Source organism: Erpetoichthys calabaricus, chromosome 15 (assembly GCF_900747795.2).
Source record: "Erpetoichthys calabaricus chromosome 15, fErpCal1.3, whole genome shotgun sequence".
Lineage (NCBI taxonomy): Eukaryota > Metazoa > Chordata > Cladistia > Polypteriformes > Polypteridae > Erpetoichthys > Erpetoichthys calabaricus.
In genome coordinates, this window is record NC_041408.2 from 25375575 (window position 1) to 25398951 (window position 23377).

Here is a 23377-nt window from a genome sequence, read left to right on the forward strand (position 1 = left end):
ATACGTATGTTTGTGAGTACTGTAGTATATAAACTGTGTTTACATACATAATTTCAACGAATCTTACCTAATAACTAAGAGAATATAAAGGGTTTATGCTGTATAACTGTACGGGGAATATTTATAAACCATGTGGGAGAGTTTATAAGGACTTAAAATATATAAAAATAACCATATAAACATATGGTTTCTACTTCGCGGATTTTCTCACTTCGCGGGTTGCTCTGGAACGTAACCCCCGCGATGGAGGAGGGATTACTGTATACGTATATCGCTCCTTTCCATAATTCTCAGGCACTCAGACACTGCATTATTGTAAGATAAGAAACTTTATAAATGAGACAGGTCCATTGAGACTACATCCACACTACCACTACATTCTCATTTAAAAAATTTTTTAAACAAAATGATATCTGTCCACATTGTCATTATCATAGCGTTTATAAAATTATCTCCATCCACACTAAAATGACTTAAAACTTGATGTAGGTGTTCTCCTGTGTTGGTGGAAAAATTCTTGAGGAGATAGTAACACCAACAAAATTTATTGTTGTAGTGACTGGTAAGTTATTTGCCTTTTGCATGTGTACAAAACTCCGTTAAGATGCATACAGGTAAGCGGTACAACAAGCACCAAGGAAAGCAACTCTTCTGTATTCACAATGTTGTAATTTTGGTTCATTCAGGGAATGAGAAGTTGTAATGATCAGGATTCAGCACAATTACAGTCTGCATTTTTCAAAAAATGCTGCATTTCTGACCATCCACATGACAACGCTGAGGCTGCTCTGCTCTGCAGAAAATTTTCAAATTTCTTCTTGGGCCGTTTAAAAACTCCGGGGTAATGTGGATGAATGTCATAAACGTAGTAGTGTGGACACTGCTGAGTCTATAAGGGTCATTTGGTCAGTTGTTCCCATATTTTCACAGTCAGGGTGCAGGGGGGTTCAATTACTTACGCTGGGCCATGCAGTCAGTGGTAAGATTGAATCCTTGCGCTTTATGCACTAGGGGGTGACACTCTTCATTGTGTGTAGAGAACAAAACACCGACTTAAGTTTCCAGTTTACTGAAGGAGTAACAATAAACCAGATCTCTCATCTTGTTCAGTCACATGGCTTGTTGTCTGCCCAATAAGGTAGCTACACCCATCCATTAATATATATATTAACCCTAACCCTAATTTTTTTTTTTTTTACACAAAAAACATATATACAGTATGTTACTTTTTAATTCACAGTGTTCACAGTGCTGAGCAGCTCATTGTTACTGAATGTACATTTTGGTCAGATAACAGCTCCCAGCCTAAGGGGATTGCTGGGAGGATTACCATTTTGAAAACCTGCTGGTTGCACCCTAAACGGGCAGGTGGGTCAGCAGACTTAGGCCTTCCCCTGGGGTCTTGTTACTTTCAATGAGATTAGTGAGTGGTCGGTCTGATGAAGCAGAGGTGAGCTTAGAAGTTGCTTCAAGCATATCCTCTTCTTCCCACCAGGATCTCTTTTGTTTTCCAGGTTGAGCCAGTTGGGGATTTTGGTGGGCCGAATCAGTTTGCGGGGGTCTAACAATGTTCCACTTCAGTATGTTTACTAAATGTCTACTGTCTCAGCCTGGCCTCATTTGTGTCTACCATAAAACTGGTGAGGGGACATGGTTTCAGTTGACATGAGGACATTGTGTCCTTCCTACTGCACCTTCTGCTGCCAAATTGAACTAATTGGGTTAGGGATGGACCTTCAAGGTTATTTGTAGTAAATGACTCTTCGGGTGTTGCTTCCTAGGCATAGCTTTGGTTAAACTTTGACTGACTCTCAAGACCTGCTGGGGCCCTGCATTGCTACCTACCTGTGTGTCATGGTCACTCACTGGTGGTATATCTTTAGCTGTAGACCCTCAGATCCCTTTGTACAGCACTCCTTGTGATGAATAAATGCATTTTATTAATTAAAGAATTATTAAATATGGATACACACTATCTAGAGCAGTGATTGGCTCTGTCTCCGGCAACCTTAACTTGAATGAGTGTCATAAATATGAATGGAAGGATTAAACATGGAATGAGCTGCAACAAGTTCTGGAGGACTACGCTCACTCCTGCTGTCCCTTCATCATTGATTTACAGCCATATTTGCCCTCAGCAGGGTTAACAAACTCTGGCAATATTTCCAGCTCAATAAGAGCTAAAAACTCACCTAACGGCACTGTGGACCAGCCCAATGAATGACGCTGTTGATTACCGGCGGGAGTCTGTAGAATTAGTTTTGCTGCTGTTGACGTCTTTCCACCTCAATGTTTTGCAAATATTAACACTGGTAAAGCCCCAAAACCCTCCCCCTCCACCCCCTTGGAGTTTTGTTCCCATTGAATTTGATGGGCGGTGGGCTTCTCCCTTGGGGTTTTGCCACTATCAACATCCAGAGGCAGCAGTCTCCTTGGAGTTTTGCCTTTTGGGCAGCTGTACCAAACCTTTAAAATTAGCCCAAAAACATGCACACTGCCAAAACTAAATTTTTGCCTGCACAACGTGTTCAAAAAATAGTACCATTTGGTGTGAAAATCTGTCAACCCTGGCCCTCAGTGTCTGACTTGAGCTAAGTAGTCTGGGAGATGCCATGATTTTTAGGTTTTGTAATGTTTTGCAGCTTTAATTGGTATTTTGATAAATTTGTATTGTTAATTTCAGTCTGCAGGGTTGGCATAGAGCTTTGATCAGGGGATATAAACTAGTTACTCTGCAAAGAGGTAAAAAAAAACAGCAGGCCACAGGGGCAAACCTGAAAATGGGTCAAGAGATGGACCATAACTCAACAGACAGGTATAGTCAAAACCAGGAAAGCAAGCGTATGAAACATTTAAACCTGAAACATGGGCAAAAATCAGATTTGGGGAGCAGTCAGTAAAATGAAACCTGAAACACTTGAAATGTCAGTAGAAGTAGCTGAACAGGGACAGTGAATGTACGGAGTCACCAGCTTAAATATTGTTGCTCCAATGATGTCACTCAATGTCACTTCTTGGTGTCATTATCCATCAACCTGCAGCCACATCTTCACATCATTCAAATGTCACAGTGTACCTACACAATGTTATGGCGCCAGCAGGGTTAATACGCCATGTCACCAAGCACACATCACACCTAACACAGCAGTGACTTCAGCTTATACCAATGATCTACACGGTTACACAGTTACACAGTTAGCAGGGAGCAAAATCTTCAAGAAACATCGCCAGCACATTTTTGAAGCTTTGATGAAAAATGCAGGGTGTTCTGGTGGCAAAGGAAGTTCTGAATAAGTGGCCCTAACAAAGTGGCCACTGGGTGTATGCCAGGTCTTTGACAGCTCCAGCATGTCTTGTGCTTTATCATGCCTGTGACCATCACTTAAGGACTTTGGGGTAGCGGGTGTTGGTGACACCCATTCAGCCATACTGCTCTCCTTCCTTCAGATGGTGCTGTTAAATTTGAGCTGTGTGCCCCCCCCATGGCCATCATTGGAATCACCCTTCCCCTCTGTTGTCTTATTCTCAGCACAGATCTGCACTTCTCTGACTCACAGATAATGTGGCATGAAGATCCTGACAGCTCAAAGCATAGTAAAGCTTGCCAAATGGAGAAGAAAGCATGTACATCTAGTTCACATTCTTATTGCCAGCAGTCACCTTTGATAAATGGGCTTGGAGACCACCAAATGATTTATAGACCCGTCCAGAAGATGTGTTGAATTCACAGCCACGTGATTACAGAAGCATTAATGTGCCAAAGAACATAAAAACGTTTCCTCTAAGAGCGATGAATCAGACTGAGAAGCACATCCAAGGGCCTTGGCACAAGATGAAGCAGAGGATTTTTAGGTGTTTGTTTGCTGGAACCAAAGTCCATGGAAATTGTAATTATCGGCCTCGAGAGTGAGCCACGCCAAGAACTGGAGAGTGTGAAGGGTGGCTGAAAATGGAGCGGCAATAAATCAGCAGTGCCTCCGTGAGGCGGCAGTGGCGGAAGTCCTAGACTTTCAACTTGGAAAAAGACGACTCCGGGAATTCATCACGACTTACGAGAGGCAAAACAGGCACGAGACAAGGAACATCTGGGATATGTGAGCAGCAGTGCAGCGTGGGTCTCAGCATTGGCAGAAGAGTGCAATTAATATGCATGCAGACAAACAGACGCTAATTTAGCTTTTGTAATCTTACTTCATCATGTTTTTGGGATCATCACTCGGATTGCATTTCTTTCCTATAATAATGAGCACATAATGGTCATGAGATTGGTCTTGTAGTGAACAGAATATGGGGGCACAGTGCTTAGTGCTGCAGAGCCCTCTTTCCTTCTTTCTGTGTGGAGTTTGAATGCGCCCCTTGTGTCCGTAGGGGCTCTTCTTCAGTTTTTCTACCACATCCCAAAAACACGCTGACATTAGGAGAATTGGTGAATCAAAATCAGCACCGCATGAGTGAGTGGCTGTGTGCATGTTTCAGACTGGCAGCCCAACAAAAGGTAGTTCAAGTCTTGTGTCTCATGCTGCCACTCCCCTCACAGAGATAGAATATACAATAACTATCTGAATAAGCAGTTCCTTGTGGCCACACTGAAAACCAGCTATTAACTACCACATTCTGAGCGCTTCGGTCGTGCTTTTAGATTTGAGTAACAGTTCTAAAACGTATAGCAGTAGCGAGGATGCTAAGATTCACATCGTCCAAAGATGGTGATTTATTTATTTTACTATGGGAATCCAAGGAACACACACTGAACCTCGGCATGGACACATACACAGAAACACTGATAAACTGGCTCATTAATATAGATATAATAAGGGCAAATAGTAAAGAGAAAAAAAATTATTAAACAAACAACGCATATACAAAATCCCTCTCCAGTTCCCCTGATGGAGCTAAAAATTTACAAACACTACACAAAAAAACCTAATGAAACACTAAGTACTAGATGATAAATAACAGACACAGTCCAGCACAACAGGTCCAGATGAGGTATGAGAATGAATTAAGATGCCAAGTGAACAGTTTCATGAATGTTACGAAGGTTTTGTCCTACCATGTTCCAGGTGGTGTGTGACAATCCGTAGAAGTTGGGAGCACTCCACGGCCGAAAACGTATACCAGTTCAGATGAAATCGCACAAACAAGCAGGCACAGGATAAGCACATAAATCCAGAAGGAGACTGTAAACCAAGGGTGATTGTAATCCAATAGTGAGTGATCTGTAGAAACAAATATACGCAGATGATTGTGATTCTCTTAGCATCTTTTTGGTTGCTTTTTAAAGAGATCAATAAATTATCCTTCTTCCCGCCAAACCCTGTGCTTTCTGAATCTGCCCAATGGTGTAAACTGCCAGGACTCCTGGGAATTGTAAGGAATTTAAGTAGCACTGCTACAAACAGCTGTGTATTCAGTCCTGCAGGGATTGGCTGGAACCTGCTATGGAGCTGGATTAACAGGTTTGAATATGTCATGTTATATTAACCCGATGTGTTATATTATATGATACCTAGTTGGAGGGGATGTCAAACTTGACAACTACCGTCACTGATCTTGTCACACAAGTGTGTCAGAATACACGACTAGGAATCGCTGTGAATGTCACATTGCCTTGACTGCATGACGACTTTGCAGCACAGTTCCAAAGTGTCTTGTTTCAGCCAGCATTTTCTCCTTGGCTGTTGTTCACAGTTGTGTTTCATGTCTGACTTGTTTAATTTTGTATCATTTAATTGCATTAATGTTTATTTATTATGTATATTTTTCTGTCTGTAGATTAGAAAAGGGGGAGGGCCTTAGTTATGTCCCTTGTGCTTTGTGGGTGGTCCCACAAGGGGCTGGGCCACCTGCCCATCACCACTAAGAACGGCCCTCCACCCGATTTAAGGGAGGGCCACCCCATGAATTCCTGGCAGTTCTTTCTGTCGTGATATGGGGAGTCCCAAAAACACAAGTACCAAAAATACTTCCAACTTTGCCCACAAGAGGGGGAAAACAACATCAAAATACCCCGACTAGAAGCCCAAAGGGTTGAGACAAATGCTGATAAAAATAAAAGGTTTACTTTCAACAAAAGGCTATGCAAGCCCCAAAGCTCTGAAGAGCACAAGGAGATGACTGAAATGGCAAGGCGATACACAGTAAACAAAGTCCCAATACTGATTCCAAAAATTGTGGTTGAAAGCAGAGCAGACGTTCAAAAATATCAATAAGCACAGTATCCAAACCAGAGTCCAAGAGGCATAATCAAAAGCAGAGCACAGGGTCAAAATTCCAGAAAATACAAAGCAAAGCTATAGCACATCATCTCACCAAAACACTCTCCACTCCCAGCGCATTCAATGAACTGCCAGGAATCATGGGGAGGCCCTCCCTTAAATAGGGTGGAGGGCTGTTCTTAGCAGTGATTGGCAGGTGGCCCCACCCCTTGTGGGTCCACTCACAAAGCACAAGGGACATAACTTAGGCCCTTCCCCTTTTCTAACATACATACAGAAAAAAAACACGTAATAAATAAAATGAACATTAATACAATGAAATGATACAAAATTAAACAAGACACACATATAACAGCCAAGGGGAAAATACTGGCTAAAACATGACATACATAGTATCACCAGCTCAGCCCTTTATCTAATAATAATAATTCATTTATTTATAAGCACATTTCATGACATTCAAAGACACTGTACATAAATAAGTTAAAACAAAAACATGGAAAAAATAAAACAAATAAATAAGACAAACAAGATCAAACACAGAAAATGCATCCAAAATGCATTCAGCACATACAAGTTTGTTTAAAAAGATACGTCTTCAGATTAGTTTTAAGAGCAGCAACTGAAGAAGAACAAGATACGATAAAGAGGTCGGGAGTTTCATAATCTGGACGCTGCAGAATTAAATGCTCGATCACACAGTGCTTTGAATTTAGTGTGTGAGACAAAAAAAAAATTCACATTGGATGATCCTAACTTGCCGCAGGCTGTATAATATTGTAACATGCTTGAGATTTAGATAGGACCACTGCCGTGAAGAACTTTATAAGTTAACAGAAGGATCCAATATTTAACAGACAGTCAGTGTAGGGAGTTCAGCCAAGTGGTTGTAGGCTCCCACAGTTTAGCATCAGTTAAAATTCCAGCTGCAGAATTCTATACTTGTTGTAATCTATTCAGCACATTGCCTGAAGCTCCAAAGCACAACATGAAAATAATCAAGCCGAGAGGTGACGTGAATAAGCATGAATAAATAGTCGAGCAGTATGTTCAGTGAGAGAAGGTCCAATTTGTGAAATGTTTCTCAGCTGAAAGGAAGAAGATTTGGTAGCCTTCTTAACTTGAGGCTCAAATAATAGATTGGAATCTCAAACAACCCTCCATGTTCCTGAGTTCCAAGCAAGGCGAGATGGTGCAACCATCAATATCAAAACTACAGTTGTCAATGGATTTAAGAAGAGTCTTAGTAACTATTAGCAACACCTCTGTCCTGTCCCCATCAGGTTTTCAATAGTTATGACACAATAGCGCAATCAAGAATCAATGTGACCAACACACTCAACCAGCGGGTCCCAGACTATATTTGTTTAACCATCTCTCACCATCAAGAGGGTATTTCTGTTTGCCAGCTGACACAAATTGCAGCCCGACAGGTAGATAAGACTGAAGCTATTCCAACACAACATCCGTAAGACCTAAATAAGGCTGCAGACGTTGAATGAGCACAGAATAGCAAAGATCAAGAAGTATTAAAACACAACAGTTGCCATGACCTGCAGCTCTAAGAAGATCGTTCCTAACTTTTACCACTATGCGTAACCCTAAAACCAGACCAATAAGGTTCAAACAGCCATTTATTTCCATAAAGGAAATTGAATGTGAGGCAGCAGTATGCTCCACTAACTTAGCCAAAAATGGAAGGTTGGCAGTTGGTCTATAAGTACAGAAATGGTCTTGATCAAGACTTCCTTTCTTAGAACTGGCGTGACACTTTGCTACTGTATTATTTGGTACAATACCAGATACAAGAGACATATTAACAATGTCTGCTATATGAGTACATAAAACAGGCATACAAGACTTGACCAAGGCAGTGGGCATGAGGCAGCTACAGGGCTTATGTTTTGTTTTTACAAGCGCACAAATGCACCAATTTGTTCTCAGGACTGCTCTCAGGTCCCGAATGTACAGAAAATGAAGGTTAAGGTAGCGTTGGAAGAGGCCTGAGCCTGGCCCAGCCACATCTGGACGGAGCAAGATGGAATGTCTTCTTCTCATAGGGTGCCCACCACAAGGCACAGCTGAATTCACATAAGAGTTGCCAAGCTGAACTTGGCACCAGGAAAAAGCGGCACGAAACATGGTATTTGAAGTTGGGGTCCTAGGGCCGGCAGGCTGTACCACTGTGCACAACATAAAATATTTTAAGAGTTTTGAACTCTGAGATATTATGTTGAAATATCAACAAGATGCATTTACAGTTATTGTCCTGCTTGATCAAAATAATGCAATTTTCAGATTGGTGACATTAGTGTGTGTTTGTGTGTGTGCACCCAGTCTGGCTGTTGTTCTTGCCTTGTGCCCATTGCTTGCTGGGACTGGCTCCAGCCCACCATGACCGTCATGAGGTTCAGAAAATAGATGGATGGATAAAATGCTCTAATGTTAGTTTAACATTTAAATACCAATAAATATAAGAATGTAAATTTAGAAATGTTCTGTGGAAAGGGGACAGTGCTTTCTCCGGTCCTGTTCAGCCTATATACATCGGACTTCCAATACAACTCGGAGTTCTGCCACGTGCAAAAGTTCGCTGACGACACTGCTATCGTGGGCTGCATCAGGAGTGGACAGGAGGAAGAGTATAGGAACCTAATCAAGGACTTTGTTAAATGGTGCGACTCAAAACACCTACACCTGAACACCAGCAAAACCAAAGAACTGGTGGTGGATTTTAGGAGACCCAGACCCCTCCTGGACCCCGTGATTATCAGAGATGACTGTGTGCAGAGGGTGCAGACCTAGAAATACCTGGGAGTGCAGCTGGATGATAAATTGGACTGGACTGCCAATACTGATGCTCTGTGTAAGAGAGGACAGAGCCGACTATACCTCCTTAGAAGGCTGGCGTCCTTCAACATCTGCAATAAGATGCTGCAGATGTTCTATCAAACGGTTGTGGCGAGCGCCCTCTTCTACGTGGTGATGTGCTGGGCAGGCAGCATAAAGAAGAGGGTCGTCTCACGCCTGGACAAACTAGTGAGGAAGGCAGGCTCTATTGTAGGCATGGAGCTGGACAGTTTGACATCTGTGGCACAGCGAAGGGCACTGAGCAGGCTCCTGTCAATAATGGAGAATGCACTGCATCCACTGAACAGTATCATCTCCAGACAGAGGAGCAGCTTCAGCATCAGACTGCTGTCACCGTCCTGCTCCACTGACAGACTGAGGAGATCGTCCCTCCCTCACATTATGCAACTCTTCATTTCCACCGGGGTGGAGGGGTAAACATTAAAATTACACAATGTTATTGTCTGTTATGCCTGCCTCGCACTCTCCACCTTGCACTTTTTAACTTACACTGTGTTTTTATCACTCTTTAATTAATATTGTTTTTATCAGTATGCTGCTGCTAGAGTGTGTGAATTTCCTCTTGGGGATTAATAAAGTATCTATCTATCTGGAATTTGCTTTCAACAAGGTCCTAAGGAGAGCCCTTAGGAAATTTGGCCCATGCTGGCTTGACATCATCAGGCAGTTCCTCATCTGCTTATTCTGGCTGTGAACCTCCCGTTCCACCACATCTCAAAGGCGCTCTATTGGATTGCGAGCTGGCCATTGTGCCGTCCATTGGAGTAAACGGAAATCACAATTGTGTTTGTTAAAGCAGCTTGTGATGACGTGTGCTTTGTGACATAGAGCCGTAACCCTACAGCATTTGATGTAGGGCCATAAATAGGCACACTTGGTGATCAACAATGCTTGGGTGCTCACTGGTTTTCAACTGACACTTATTTGGTGTTGAGAATCCTGATGTGTGTCAAGAAATCTGTAGACCAAAGACATAATGGTTGTATCAATATGGGCTGTTTATGCCCAGTCTACCATCTGCATGGTGCACAGAAATCGAGACTGGGCAACATTTGTCCAGTTTTGGTGATCTTGTGCCCACTATACCTTCATCTTCCTTTTCTTAGCTGTTGGTGTGAGACTGGTGCTGTAGCCCGTCTCCTTTATGATACAATGCCTGTCGTATTCAGAGATGCCCTTCTTCACACCCCTGCTGTAAAGAGCTACTATTTGAATATTTGTGGTTGTTCTGCCAGCTTGAGTGAGTGTGGTCATACTGCTCTGACCGCTCTCATTTACAAGGTATTATTTTGCCCACAGAACTGCCAGTCAGTGGATGTTTTTTATGTCCATCTATAAATTCTAGTGTGGGTAGCACATGAAAATCCCAGGAGAGCAGCTGTTTGTGAGATGCTGGAACCACCATGTCTTTCAGCAACACTCAAGTCACTGTCAAAGATCACGCGGCTCGCTCATTCTGATGTTTGGTTAAAAACAACGAAACCTCTTGGCCAGGCCTTCATGTTATTTAGACGGAGCCGCAGCCACATGATTGGCTGTGTGAGTCAATGTGCAGGCATGGAGTGTGGATCAAAGCTTTTGAGTCCTCAGAATTGAACATTAGCCATTTTGTACTGCAAGGTAATTTGCTCAATAATAAGAGCTGTAACTGAAGACTGGAGCTGTCATTATTGAAATACAGTTTTAATGTCCTATGTAACTAACGAACAGCAAGACAAGGCCAGCCAATGGCAGCACAGAGGGGGACAAATCCCGGGTTGGTCCCCTTAAAGTAGTTACTTGACTTTCAGTTCCATTGCAACTGTGTGCAGAATGGGAGGAGATATGTAGTGCTGGGAAAGGTGTGTAAAGTTGATTCTTTTTTTAATTTTCTAAAATGTGAAACAAATATCTTAAACTGTGCATGGAGAAAAGGGAGTTGTGTATTTTGGATGTGGAATCGTCAAGGTGTTTTTTTTCTTAAATCACATTTGATTATTGAATACTTATTGTTATTTTTGTAAATATCATTTGATTCTTTAAAGATAATTAAAAAATCTATTTTGTGGTGCCATTCAGTCCTGTCTACAACAACAATATTTATTTCTATAGCACATTTTCATACAAATAATGTAGCACAAAGTGCTTTACATAATGAAGAAAAGAGGAAAAAAAAAGACAAAGTAAGAATTAAAATAAGACAACACTAATTAACATAGAATAAGAGTAAGGTCCGATGGCCAGGGAGGACAGAAAAAACAAAAAAACTCCAGACGGCTCAAAAAAAACTCATTTGAGGATTTAAGGTTATGATTTGGAATATAAGGTGTCAGACTTTCCGATATATAAGATGGAGCGAGATTATTTACGGCTTTGTAAACAATAAGCAGTATTTTAAAGTCAATTCTGAATAAGACAGGTAACCAGTGTAGTGACATCAAAACTGGAGAAATGTGCTCGGATTTTCTTTTCCTAGTTAGGATTCTAGCAGCTGCATTCTGCACTTGTTGCAAACGATTTATGTCTTTTTTGGGTAGACCTGAGAGGAGTGCGTTACAGTAATCTAGTCGACTGAAAACAAAAGCATGAACTAATTTCTCAGCATCTTTCAATGATATAAGAGGTCTAACTTTTGCGATGTTTTTCAAGTGAAAAAATGCTGTCCTAGTGATCTGATTAATATGCGATTTAAAATTCAGGTTACAGTCAACAGTTACCCCTAAATTCTTTACCTCCGTCTTGACTTTTAATCCTAATGCATCAAGTTTATTTCTAATAACCTCATTATATCCATTATTGCCAATAACTAAAATTTCTGTTTTCTCTTTATTTAGCTTGAGAAAATTACTATTCATCCATTTAGAAACACAAGTAAGACGTTGTGTTAGTGAAACAACATAGTTTTGGTCGATCTGGCGCTATTGATAAATACAGCTGTGTGTCATCACCATAGCTGTGGTAATTCACGTTATGCCCCGAGATAATCTGACCTAACGGAAGCATGTAGATCGAAAAGAGCAGTGGACCCAGGATAGAGCCTTGTGGAACACCATATAGAATATCATGTGTCTTTGAGTTATAATTACCACAACTAACAAAGAATTTTCTCCCTGCCAGGTAGGATTCAAACCAATTTAAGACACTGCCAGAGAGGCCCACCCATTGACTAAGGCGATTTCTAAGAATATTGTGATCAATGGTGTCAAATGCGGCACTCAGATCTAAGAGGATGAGAACAGATAAATTGCTTCTGTCTGCATTTATCCGCAAGTCATTTACTACTTTAACGAGTGCAGTTTCTGTGCTGTGATTTGTTCTAAAACCCAACTGAAACTTATCAAGAATAGCATATTTATTGAGGTGGTCATTTAGCTGCATAATGACTGCCTTCTCTAGAATTTTACTTAAGAAAGGCAGGTTAGAGATGGGTCTAAAGTTTTCAAAAGCAGAGGGGTCAAGATTACTTTTCTTGAATAGGGGTTTAACTACAGCAGTCTTAAGACAGTCTGGGAAGACCCCCGTATCTAATGACGAGTTTACTATGTCAAGAACATTATCAATTAGCACGCCCAATACTTCTTTGAAAAAACTTGTTGGTATTGGGTCACGGACGCAGGTGGAGGGTCTCAGTTGAGAAATTATTTTATGTAAATCAGGTAAATTTATCCTGGTGAAAGAATTTAATTTGTTTATAACGGAGTACTGGGGCTTAAGAGGATCCGCAGTGTTGGGGAGATATACTATATTATTTCTAATATCATTAATTCTTTGTGTGTCTATCTATGTATCTTAGTGTCTTTCAGATCTACTATGTCTTATCTATTTATTTTATAGTGCCTTTCAGATCCTTTTGTTGTGTCATTCAGTCCCATCTATCTATCCACTTTATAGTCTCTTTTATTCTTATCTATCTGTGCATCTGTCTATTTTATAGTGTGTTTCTGTCCTATCTATCTATCTAATAGTGCCTTTCAGATCTACTGTGTCTATCGATTTTATAGTGCAATTCAGCACTGTCTATCTATTTTATAGTGCTTTCACATCCGACTCCCCCAAAAGGTAATCTGAAAAGACAATTTCCCCTAAGGGAATAACAAAGTGTATCAAATCAAAAAATATATATACACATCTATTTTAAAGTGTCATTTTCTAGTGCTTTTCAGATCTCTCTATTTTAAATTGCCATTCAGGCCTACCAATCCATTTTTAAGTGTCTTTCAGTCCTACCTTTCTGTCTATTTTATAATACCATTCATGTCATATCTGTTTCGCAGTGCCTTTCAGTCTTATCTGTGTGTCTATTTTATATTGCCCTTCAGTCCTGTCTGTCTGTTTCCAAAGCCCACCCACTAGCCTCACAGGGTGACCAGTAACTTTATAATGGCCCATGATGGATGGATGGATATCCAGTCCAGGGTTGGTTCCCACCTTGCCATCAGTGCTGACTCCTTGAGCCCCTCAACTGAGTGAAGCACATTTGACATTGAATGTCTGTCTGTAAGAATGACCACAAGTGTCACCCAAATGCCAGCCTTCAAGCGTTTATCAGCATCTCATCTTCAGCCAGCCACAAGGCTCCCTTGATCAATGATGCCTTTGTGTTTTTAAATGTAAAACCCTCCCGAAGCTGCCACTTTTATGTGGTGGCCTCACTAACAGTCCACTTGTGTTCATATCTGAGATCATAATGAATCATTGTGAAAATTGCTTTGCGTGCCTCCTTTCATCTTCACTAGCCTAATGGGGGAGGGAGCACCCATCCGCTCACTCATGCTTCATGTCCCATATTAGAACAATTTAGGCAAGAAAACTGCTGCAAATCCCAGGCGCTATATATCCTAGAAAACGGACTTTGTGCGTTATGTTGCTGAATGATGGGCCACCACCACAGCACTCGAGCTGTCAACTGTAATTTTGACTTTGCAGTGGTGCACACTGCAGCAGAAGGACTCAAAACGCAATGTGATCGGTGTGCCGGACGGCTTGTAATTCATTTTCACCTCCCACCGAAACACCAGTGCTGTTAGCCTAACTCCCCTCCTGCCGTCAGACCGTCTTGTGTGAGCTGCCGGTGGAGGTATGTGCAGAGGAGAGTCTGCTTCTGGTGTTTAATTACAGGCCCGTATAGACTCCTCGGGGGATCAGGGATTAGGAAGGGGTTATCACGTGGCAATCTGCACTCCTACAGCAATTATGTTTGCAAAATGTTTCCTGCTGGCATCGTGTACAGTAATAGAAGGTGGTAAATCCTTGCAATCTGTTTATTAAAATGACATACTTTCCCTCGGTATGCCATATCCTGTTTACTTCCTCTGCATAATTGCCACCCGAATCAGAAGCGCTTTTTGTGGCTCTTGGCCCTACAGACATAAAGATTGCAACATTTCACTTTTTTGTCTTGTGAGTAACACCCAACAAACATTTTGCAATGCACGCAGAACGCCAACTGTCTGGCGTAATGCCTCACTCGGCCAGTTCTGCCACCACTGGTGTGGTTTTTTTTTTTTATCCTTACTTGTGATGCACAAGGTGGGAGCTTTTCTAGGAAAGACTACAGAGCTATGAGAGATAAGGATTTACAGTGCCCTCCATAATGTTTGGGACAAAAACATATTTCTCCTTGATTTAGCCTTCTGCTTCACAATTTAAAATTACAAATCAAACAATTCAGACACTGTGTTTAAAGTGCACATTGTAGACTTTCATTTAAGAAGATTTTCACACATTTCAGTCACACAGTGTAGAAATGACAGCACTTTTATGCACAATCCTCCCATTTCAGGGCACCATTATGTTTGGGACAATTGGCGTCACGGGTGTTTGTGATTCCTGAGGTGGGTTTCATTGCTTCATAATGTAACAGCTTACTTCTACCCTTTGGGGTCTATAGTTCCTATTGTTCAACATGAGAACAAGAGCTGTGCCAGTGAAAGTCAAAGAAGCCATTATGAGGCTGAAAAACAAGAATAAAGCCATTTGAGACATTGATAAAAACATTAGGATGACCTAAATCAACTAAGACTATCTGCAGAAGACTTCAAAAGCAGAAATACAGAGGCCAAAATGCAAGATGCAGACCACTAGTTAGCCACAAAAACAGGATGACCAGGTTACAGTTTGTGAAAAAGGACTTCAAAGAGCCTGCAAAATTCTGGGAAAGATCTTGTGGACAGATGAGACAAAGATGAACCTGAATCAGAGTGTTGGAAAGAGCAAAGTGTAGAGACAAAAAGAAACTGCCTGAGATCCAAAGCAGACCACCTCATCTGTTAAACATGGTGCTGGGGGTGTTCTGGCTTGGGCATGTGTGGCTGCCACAGTTCCTCACACACGTCTCTTCACTGATGATGGAACTGCTGATGGCCGTGGCACAATGAATTCTGAGGTGCATAGAAACATCTGATATGCTCAAGTTCAGTAAATGGCTCCAGCCTCATTGGACGGCACTTCATATTTCAACAAGATAATGATCCAAACATACTGCTGAGGTAACACAATGGAAGTGGGGAAATGGAAAATTCTTGAATGGCCAAATCAGTCACTCAGTTTCTAACCAACTAAGCAGGCCTTCCATATGCTGAAGAGAAAACTTAAAGGGACAAGCCCCCTCAAACAAGCAGGAGCTGAAGATGGCTGCATTAGAGGCTTAGTAGAGCATCACCAGAGAAGATCCTCAGCACCTGGTGATGTCTATGGATTGCAGACTTCAAGCAGTCATTGCATGTAAGGGATATGCGACAAAGTATTAAATATGACAGCGGCTTTAATAGACCTGCCATTGCTGTGTCCCAGACATTACGGTGCCCTAAAACTGAGGAGCCCATGTATCAAAAGTGTCGTCATTTCTACCTACAAGATCAAAATATGTGCAAATACCATTCAATGAAAGTCTACAATGTGCACTTTAATCAGGATATTTGAATTGTTTGATTTGTAACTTTAAACTGTGGAGCTGAGGGGTAATTCAAGAAAAAATGTGCCTTTGTCCCAAATGTTACAGAGGGCACTGTACATGAAAAACATCGGACAGTCTGTAGTGAAAGGAGTGTGGCTTATGGACTATAAATCACAGCCAGTCTGCACAAATTTAAACTAAACCCTTAGCAAACCACTAAAACCCTCTTAAACCACCAAACTACTCATCCTTTTAGTCCAATGTTGGGCTAGCAGCACTGGATACAATGCAGGGATCAGTCCTCCAGTTTAGAATCAGCAATTAAGCTAAGGCTCAGGTGCTTGCAGTGCACAAAGGAAACTGAAGAACCTAAAGAAACACACACACACACACATATATGGGCAGCAAATAGGCATGAGATGTGAACCCAGGATACTGAAAATATGAGGAAGGAGTGCTAACCATACATTAAAAATTAATGCAGATTTTTCATTGTGTTGGTTTATATTACATTTATAAGAAGACAATAAAATTAACTTTCATAGAAGTGGAAACCTTTTGTTCTTCAAGTAGTGGCACTTGCTTGCATTACATAAAGTCACTTTCCTTAGTCTCCACTAGGTGCCCTCAAGTGGTCATTCACTATTTACTGAATGATTTTTGCTGATTCAACTCTATTGATGTCTTCAAGTATTTTGAAGACACAGTCATAAGTCTCTCTCTGCTGTAAGTCAAGCCCCCTCCATGACTTGGTTTCATTTTTATTTTTTTGCACTGCCTCTAGTGTTCCTTCCTATGTCCTTAATGGACACAATACCCCAGATCTAGCCTCAGAATGACATAAGAGTTTGAGTGCAGCTTCCCTTATACTTTATAGCCCACAATGTTTACCGTTTAACTTTTCCCTGCATCCATATTTTTAAGTGCTTCTACACACCGAGCAGAGGATGAAAATGCTGTGTTAGTCTAAACCTCTCAGTCCTTATCATTCACCTACCTGGTGTTTTATAATTGCTTGCTATTCTACCTACATGTGGCACATTAAGTGTCATTTTTCCAGTGACTGGGCAGTTCTGAAGGTCATTGGCAGCTCTAAATTGGTCCTTGTTGACCGTGCTGTATGAACTGGAGTCGTATGCAAGTTCAGATCCTGCTTTGTTCCCAGTGCTGTCCACTCCTGTAATGGAAAAACTGGGTTCAAGAAATGGATAGATGGAAGTATACTAACCTCCATCCATCCATTTTCCAACCCGCTGAATCCGAACACAGGGTCACGGGGGTCTGCTGGAGCCAATCCCAGCCAACACAGGACACAAGGCAGGAACCAATCCCGGGCAGGGTGCCAACCCACCGCAGGACACACACAAACACACCCACACACCAAGCACACACTAGGGCCAATTTAGAATCGCCAGTCCACCTAACCTGCATGTCTTTGGACTGTGGGAGGAAACCAGAGCGCTCGGATGAAACCCACACAGACACGGGGAGAACATGCAAACTCCACGCAGGGAGGACCTGGGAAGCGAACCCAGGTCTCCCAACTGCGAGGCAGCAGCGCTACCCACTGTGCCACCGTGCCGCCCGTATACTAACCTTTGTAAACTTAATTTATGGGGCACCATTCACACGCACCACAATTATAAAATGGTTTGTGCTGCTGAATAATGTCATAACCTAAAAGGGAACTAGCCGACGCCACGGAAAAAACAGTTCTTGGAAGGCTTTTCTTAGCTAATCGATGGCAAATCCTTCGAGGCTCATGGCCGCGACAGACAAGTGCTGTACCTTGGCTTCCAAAGATAGAGTTTTTATGAGGGCGGAGTCGTGCGTATTTAGGAGCAGCTATAAAACAACTTGACACTGTGAGGCCGCAACCACAGTCGCGTGATGTATTGCTGCCTTGTTTTCTGGCCTCTGTGCTCCACTGCCAAAAGAATGAAGAAAAAAAAAAGCCAGATTGAGGGCGAGTGTCTGATTGTCTGCCACACAAGCAAAGTGCCAGGCTGCTGGCTTGACAGCATCATCTCCACCTCCACTTTTCTTTAGTTCTACTATTTTTCTGTCTTGGTTATTCTCTCAGCATTTATTTTTGTTTTTATTTTGTTTAGCAGTACTACAGAAAATGGTGACATAGCAGTTTTTAACTTAAATACAGCATCATCGTCACTTTCTTTGCTCCGATTTTATTAGCCAGTGTCATGTTAGCAACATGGTGAGTTGGACTGACCAGGACTGCCTATCCCCAGCAATATCCTCCCAGTATTTCTTGCATAATACCAAGATGTTCCAAGAACGGTCTGCCCCATGGTCTTCTCAAAATGAGTTATGCATTGCACACCTCTCAAGGAAGACATCTGGGGACTTACTGACTGACATACTCATAGCAACTCAACTGGCTCCTTTCAAATCTAGAGAAAAGGGCAGATCTACTCCAAGTTCCTCACTTTGTCAAACAGTGTTACACCCATCATTCCTGCACAGTACACTAAATGGTAAATCGACAGTTTCATTCACGCATATAGCATGGGCTCCACCACCTCATTCCAGTATAATGTCCATAAAACGGACTCAACTGTTGTAATGAATCATTGGCCAATTTCATGATCACTTCTGTGCTGAAATACGTGAACTCCATTCACTTTGGCTAGTTGCTCACCTCTTATCTGAAATGAGAAAGCACTCTTTTTCAGGATAGGGCCATGAGCTCAGATTTGGAGGTGCTGATTTTTAGCCCAGGTGTATAGCATTCGGCTGCAGATCTTTTCAGTGCATGATGGAGATCAGTCTGATTTATCATTTCATCTTCTTACACCATTTCACCTGGTGATGGGTGCAGTGGCAGCAAGCCATGCAAGTCAGGTTATCCCAACTTACAGGTTCCAGCTCTTCCTGGGGAATTTTCAGGTGTTCCCAAGACAGCCAAGAGATAAACCCTCCAGCATGTCCTGGGTCTGCCGCTGAGTCTCCATCAAGTTGGAGTAACTCTATGGGGTGCCACCCATGGGGGAATGGGGGCCATCCTTTCAGCATGCCAAAAACAACCTTGAATAGGCTCCTCGACACCTGGAGAAACAGCAACTTTAGTCTGAGGCTCTTCTGAGTTGCTGAGCTTCTCGCAATAACGTGAAGAGTCAGCCCAGCAGTTCTGCAAAGAAACTTAATTTCTGCAGCTTATACTCATGATCTCATTCTTTCTGTCATTATACACAGGTCATGGCCATAGGTGAAGAAAGGAATGTAGATCAACTGATTAACTAAGAGTTTTATCTTTAGACTCAGCTCCCACTTCACCACCACGGAGTGGTACAGTGCCCACAGAACAGCTGCCACTACTCCAATCTGCTTATCATTCTCACATTACCTTCTCAAATAATTTCTGTATAAGGTCCCAAAATACTTGAACTCTTCCATGAAGGGCAGATGTCCACCACTAGCCAGGAGAGAGCATTCCACTCTTTTCTGGGACAAAACCATGACCTCAGACTTGAAAGTGCTGACCCTTATCTCTGCTGCTTCACATTAAGTAGCAAATCACTTGAATACGTACTTAAGTTCACTGTCAGGTAAGACAAAGAGGACAACATCATCTGCATAAAGCAACAATGCTACTCATAGGCTCCCCAACAAGACACCCTCATATCCTTGGCTGTGTTTAGATATCCTATCCATGAAAAGCAAAAACAGGAACAGTGATAAGATACAGCCCTGATGGAGTCCAACACCCAAAGTTAACAAATGCAAGTTTACACCAAGTATTCAGACACTGCTCTCACTGCATTCATATTGAAAATGACCAGCACACAACAGCGACCCTGGTACCCCATATTCCTGTAGCACCTTTCACAACACGGTCATATACTTTTTCAAATCTACAAAACACACGTAGACTGGTTTATCATACTTTCATGCACCCTCCACAAACCGTGCCGCTAACCTACAGTTCCAAGGCCAGGATAGAATCCACATTGTTTCTCCTATATCTCAGGCTAAGCCATTGAATGGGGTCTCCCCATCTGCACCCTCCATGCTGTGGCCCTAACCTGGAAGGCTGAGGAGTATGATCACTCTGTAGTTGGGACATCCTCTGGTCACCATTCTTAAATATGGTGATCATCACACCAGTCTATAAAAATGTGTAACGTAAATTCACAAACAGGAGTACGCACAGAAATGATGAGGTATCATGTAACATTGCAGCAACGTCACTTATAAGTAAAGTATTTGAAAATTATCAAGTATCAACAAGTACTGGAACTGGAAGGCAAAAGTACATAAAAATGACAAGCATGGTGTACCATCCAGGACATATTTCATTTTTCTGAAAAGTCAAATGTAGTTATGACATGATGTGGTTGAGGAATTAAAATCTGAAATGTCCACACTGTGAGGTTCCATACATAAATCTGTGATTTTAGCAGTAAAATATTGGAATCCCATATGTGCAAAAAAAAAAGTCATCATTTCTGTAAAGCAAAATCTTCTGAAACAATTTAGTTAAAAACAGTTCAGCTTCAAGCATTTGATGACAGTGCCAGAATCCATATACAGTGGAACCTCGATTTATGAATGTCTTGGTACACGTACAAATCGGTTTACGACCAAAAGGTTCGCCAAACTTTTGCCTCGGTTCACAACCACAAACTCGGTATACGAACAAGCCAGTTTCCCTTTCGGTTTGTGCGCGCCAATGATTTCCGCACGTGTTGCATTGTTCTCGGTCAGAAGTGCGTGCTTTCGCTGTGAACTCTTTGTGCTCTATTTCATTTGCCTTCCGGTTCGTACGCGCCAATTACTGTATTTAAGCACGTGTTCAGCATCTCCCGGTTCATTGTTCTCAGTCAGACGTGCGTGCTTTACCTGTGAACTCTTTGTGCTCTACAGTATTTCGTGTGCTTTTGCAGTTAACCATGGCTTCTAAGCAAGTGAAGAGTGGTGAGAAGAAAGTTTTGCAGAAAATTGAAATCGAAGTAAAGAAAGAAATTATTGAACAGTATGAGCGTGGCGTTCGTGTTACTAATCTTGCTGCCGAGTATAAGAAGTCAAAATCTATGATTTAGACTATTCTAAAGCAGAAAGAATCTATTAAAGCAGCTGATGTTGCAAAAGGAGTTACAGCCTTAACCAGGCAGAGGCCTCAAGTGCTGGAAGAGGTGGAAAAACTGTTGCTGGTGTGGCTGAACGAGAAGCAACTTGCAGGGGATAGCGCAAGCGAGGCGATTTTATGCAAGAAAGCCAGGAAGATTCATGGCAATTTGCTGCAAAACTATACTTCTACGAGTGACGAAAGTGAGGAATTTAAAGCCAGTAGAGGATGGTTTGAAAAGTTTCGCAAGAGAAGTGGTATTCATAGTGTGGTAAGGCATGGAAAGGCTGCTAGTTCCGACGATGAAGCTGCGAAAGAATTCGTGAAAAATTTCACTAAATTAGTGGAGGACGAAGGCTACATCCCGCAACGAGTCTTCAACTGCGACGAGACCGGATTGTTCTCCACCCAGTTCCTCCTCACTTTATGCCAGAACTCGACTCATGCAAGGTTAGTTTTCTTGGTGGTTTATGGTTAGTTTTTGTATTACGGATTTTTCAAATGTTCATTTTTCGGTTCGTAGCGTGAATTGTTGCAATGTTACTTTTCTTGGTTGTTTATTAAATTTCTGATTTTTCAAATGTTCATTTTTATGTAAGGCTATTAGCGTGAACTTCTGCAATGTTACTTTCTTGGTTGCTTATGGCTGGCTTTTAAATAAAGTTTGGATTTGTTCAAATGTTCCTTTTTTTTCCCCTGTGCTTAAAACTCATTTAAAAAAAAGTTTACACAGCGATCGGGTTGTAAGGCTATTAGCGTGAACTCCTGCAATGTTACTTTCTTGGTGGTTTATGGTTGGTTTTTAAATAAAGTTCGGATTTGTTCAAATGTTCCTTTTTTCCCGTGCTTAAAACTCATTTAAAAAGAGTGTTTACAGCGATCGGGTCATAAGGCTACAGTATACCGTGAACTCTTGCAATGTAAGTTTTCTCAGTTGTTCAAGGTTTTCTCAGTGTTGTTCAATGTTTTTATATTTAGTTTACTATTACGCAGTGCATTCTATGGTTTAATTAACTATATTTATGCTTAAAAACTTTAAAAGAATATATATTTACATACAGTTCGTATGGTCTGGAATGGATTAATTGTATTTACATACAATCCTATGAGGGAAATTGCTTCGGTTCACGACCAAATCGGTTTACGACCAGAGTTTTGGAACGAATTATGGTCATGAACCGAGGTTCCACTGTAGAAGGGGGATATGTTTGGAGTTATTGTGCCCACAGACTCAACTGCCAGCACACAGGCTGAGATCACTCTGAAAGTGGTCGTGGATGCTAAAACGTGCAATTCCTTTGTATTGCTTTCCCTATATAGTATGTGCTCAAGTCTCTGCCAAGTAAAATCTACTGAAGCGATTTCACTCAAAATCAAGGCCCAGTTTTATTTTGGCAGTTTGATTCATTTGGGAGTTACCATTTAACATTGAAAGTGATGTGTTGGGTATTCTGGAACACAATTTGAACAAGTAAATCTGTTGAGAACTGAAAGTCCATTTTTGACTCCATCAAAATGCTTCTCTTACAATTTCACTGTACTCTGCACAAGTGACAAAACTACCACTATTTACTAGGTAAAAAGACTGAATAGTGCACAGCGATACAAGGTCATAATATAAACACATCCTAAGTGTCTGTCTTGCTCTCTTTACTTCTAGAACAACCTGAATGATGAAAGACCTGCAGTGTTCTCCTCTTCCACGTTTCACACACCTGGCAGCCGGCGCACGTTCCCCGAGCACCGCATGACCCACCGACCTCTTCCAAAGCACAACTCACAGCACGATGGAGTCGGAGCATCTGTACAGAGAGATGGGCCCGGTGCTTTTTTACTAGACCTTCATAACTTCCCTGACTTGTCAAACGCAGACATAAATGGACAGAACCCCAATATTCAGGTAAAGCAGTTTCTGCAACTTTTTTTCTATGAATGGTATTAGTAATTGTCTCTGTTTTGCTGCGAGCCGCTTACTGAATATGGATCTCGGGCTACTGCTATCATCTTGAGACTTATGCACTTACAAGTGCAAGAAAAAATTAAGTGAATTAAGTGATCTTTACAGGACATTCACTCCTAGGTGAAGTACCTACAGTCCAGAATTTTCTCCATGTATATGCAATTTGTCATATGGTGAATTGATGAACACCCAGGGCATTAGCAATGCTTTTGTAGCTTTTTCCCACTTCATGCCTTATCAGAATGTCTTCTACGGTCCTGTAACTAATGTTTGGATCAAAGCATGGTTCATACTAACTAATCTTTCTTGAGGAGAACAGATTTGTCAGTAACCAGGCTTTGAGTGGCTTTATTTAAAGAGAGAGGCAC

The 23377-nt window shown here is 41.7% G+C and overlaps 1 protein-coding gene across 1 annotated transcript in view; it reads left to right on the top strand.

The window, feature by feature from the left end:
• ism1 (isthmin 1) overlaps positions 1 to 23377 on the top strand; it is a 68912-nt gene that overhangs the window by 30853 nt on the left and 14682 nt on the right. Inside the window, exon 2 of the mRNA XM_028820586.2 lies at positions 22710 to 22949. Coding sequence (XP_028676419.1) covers positions 22710 to 22949 — 240 coding nt within the window. The remainder of the gene's footprint in view (positions 1 to 22709; positions 22950 to 23377) is intronic.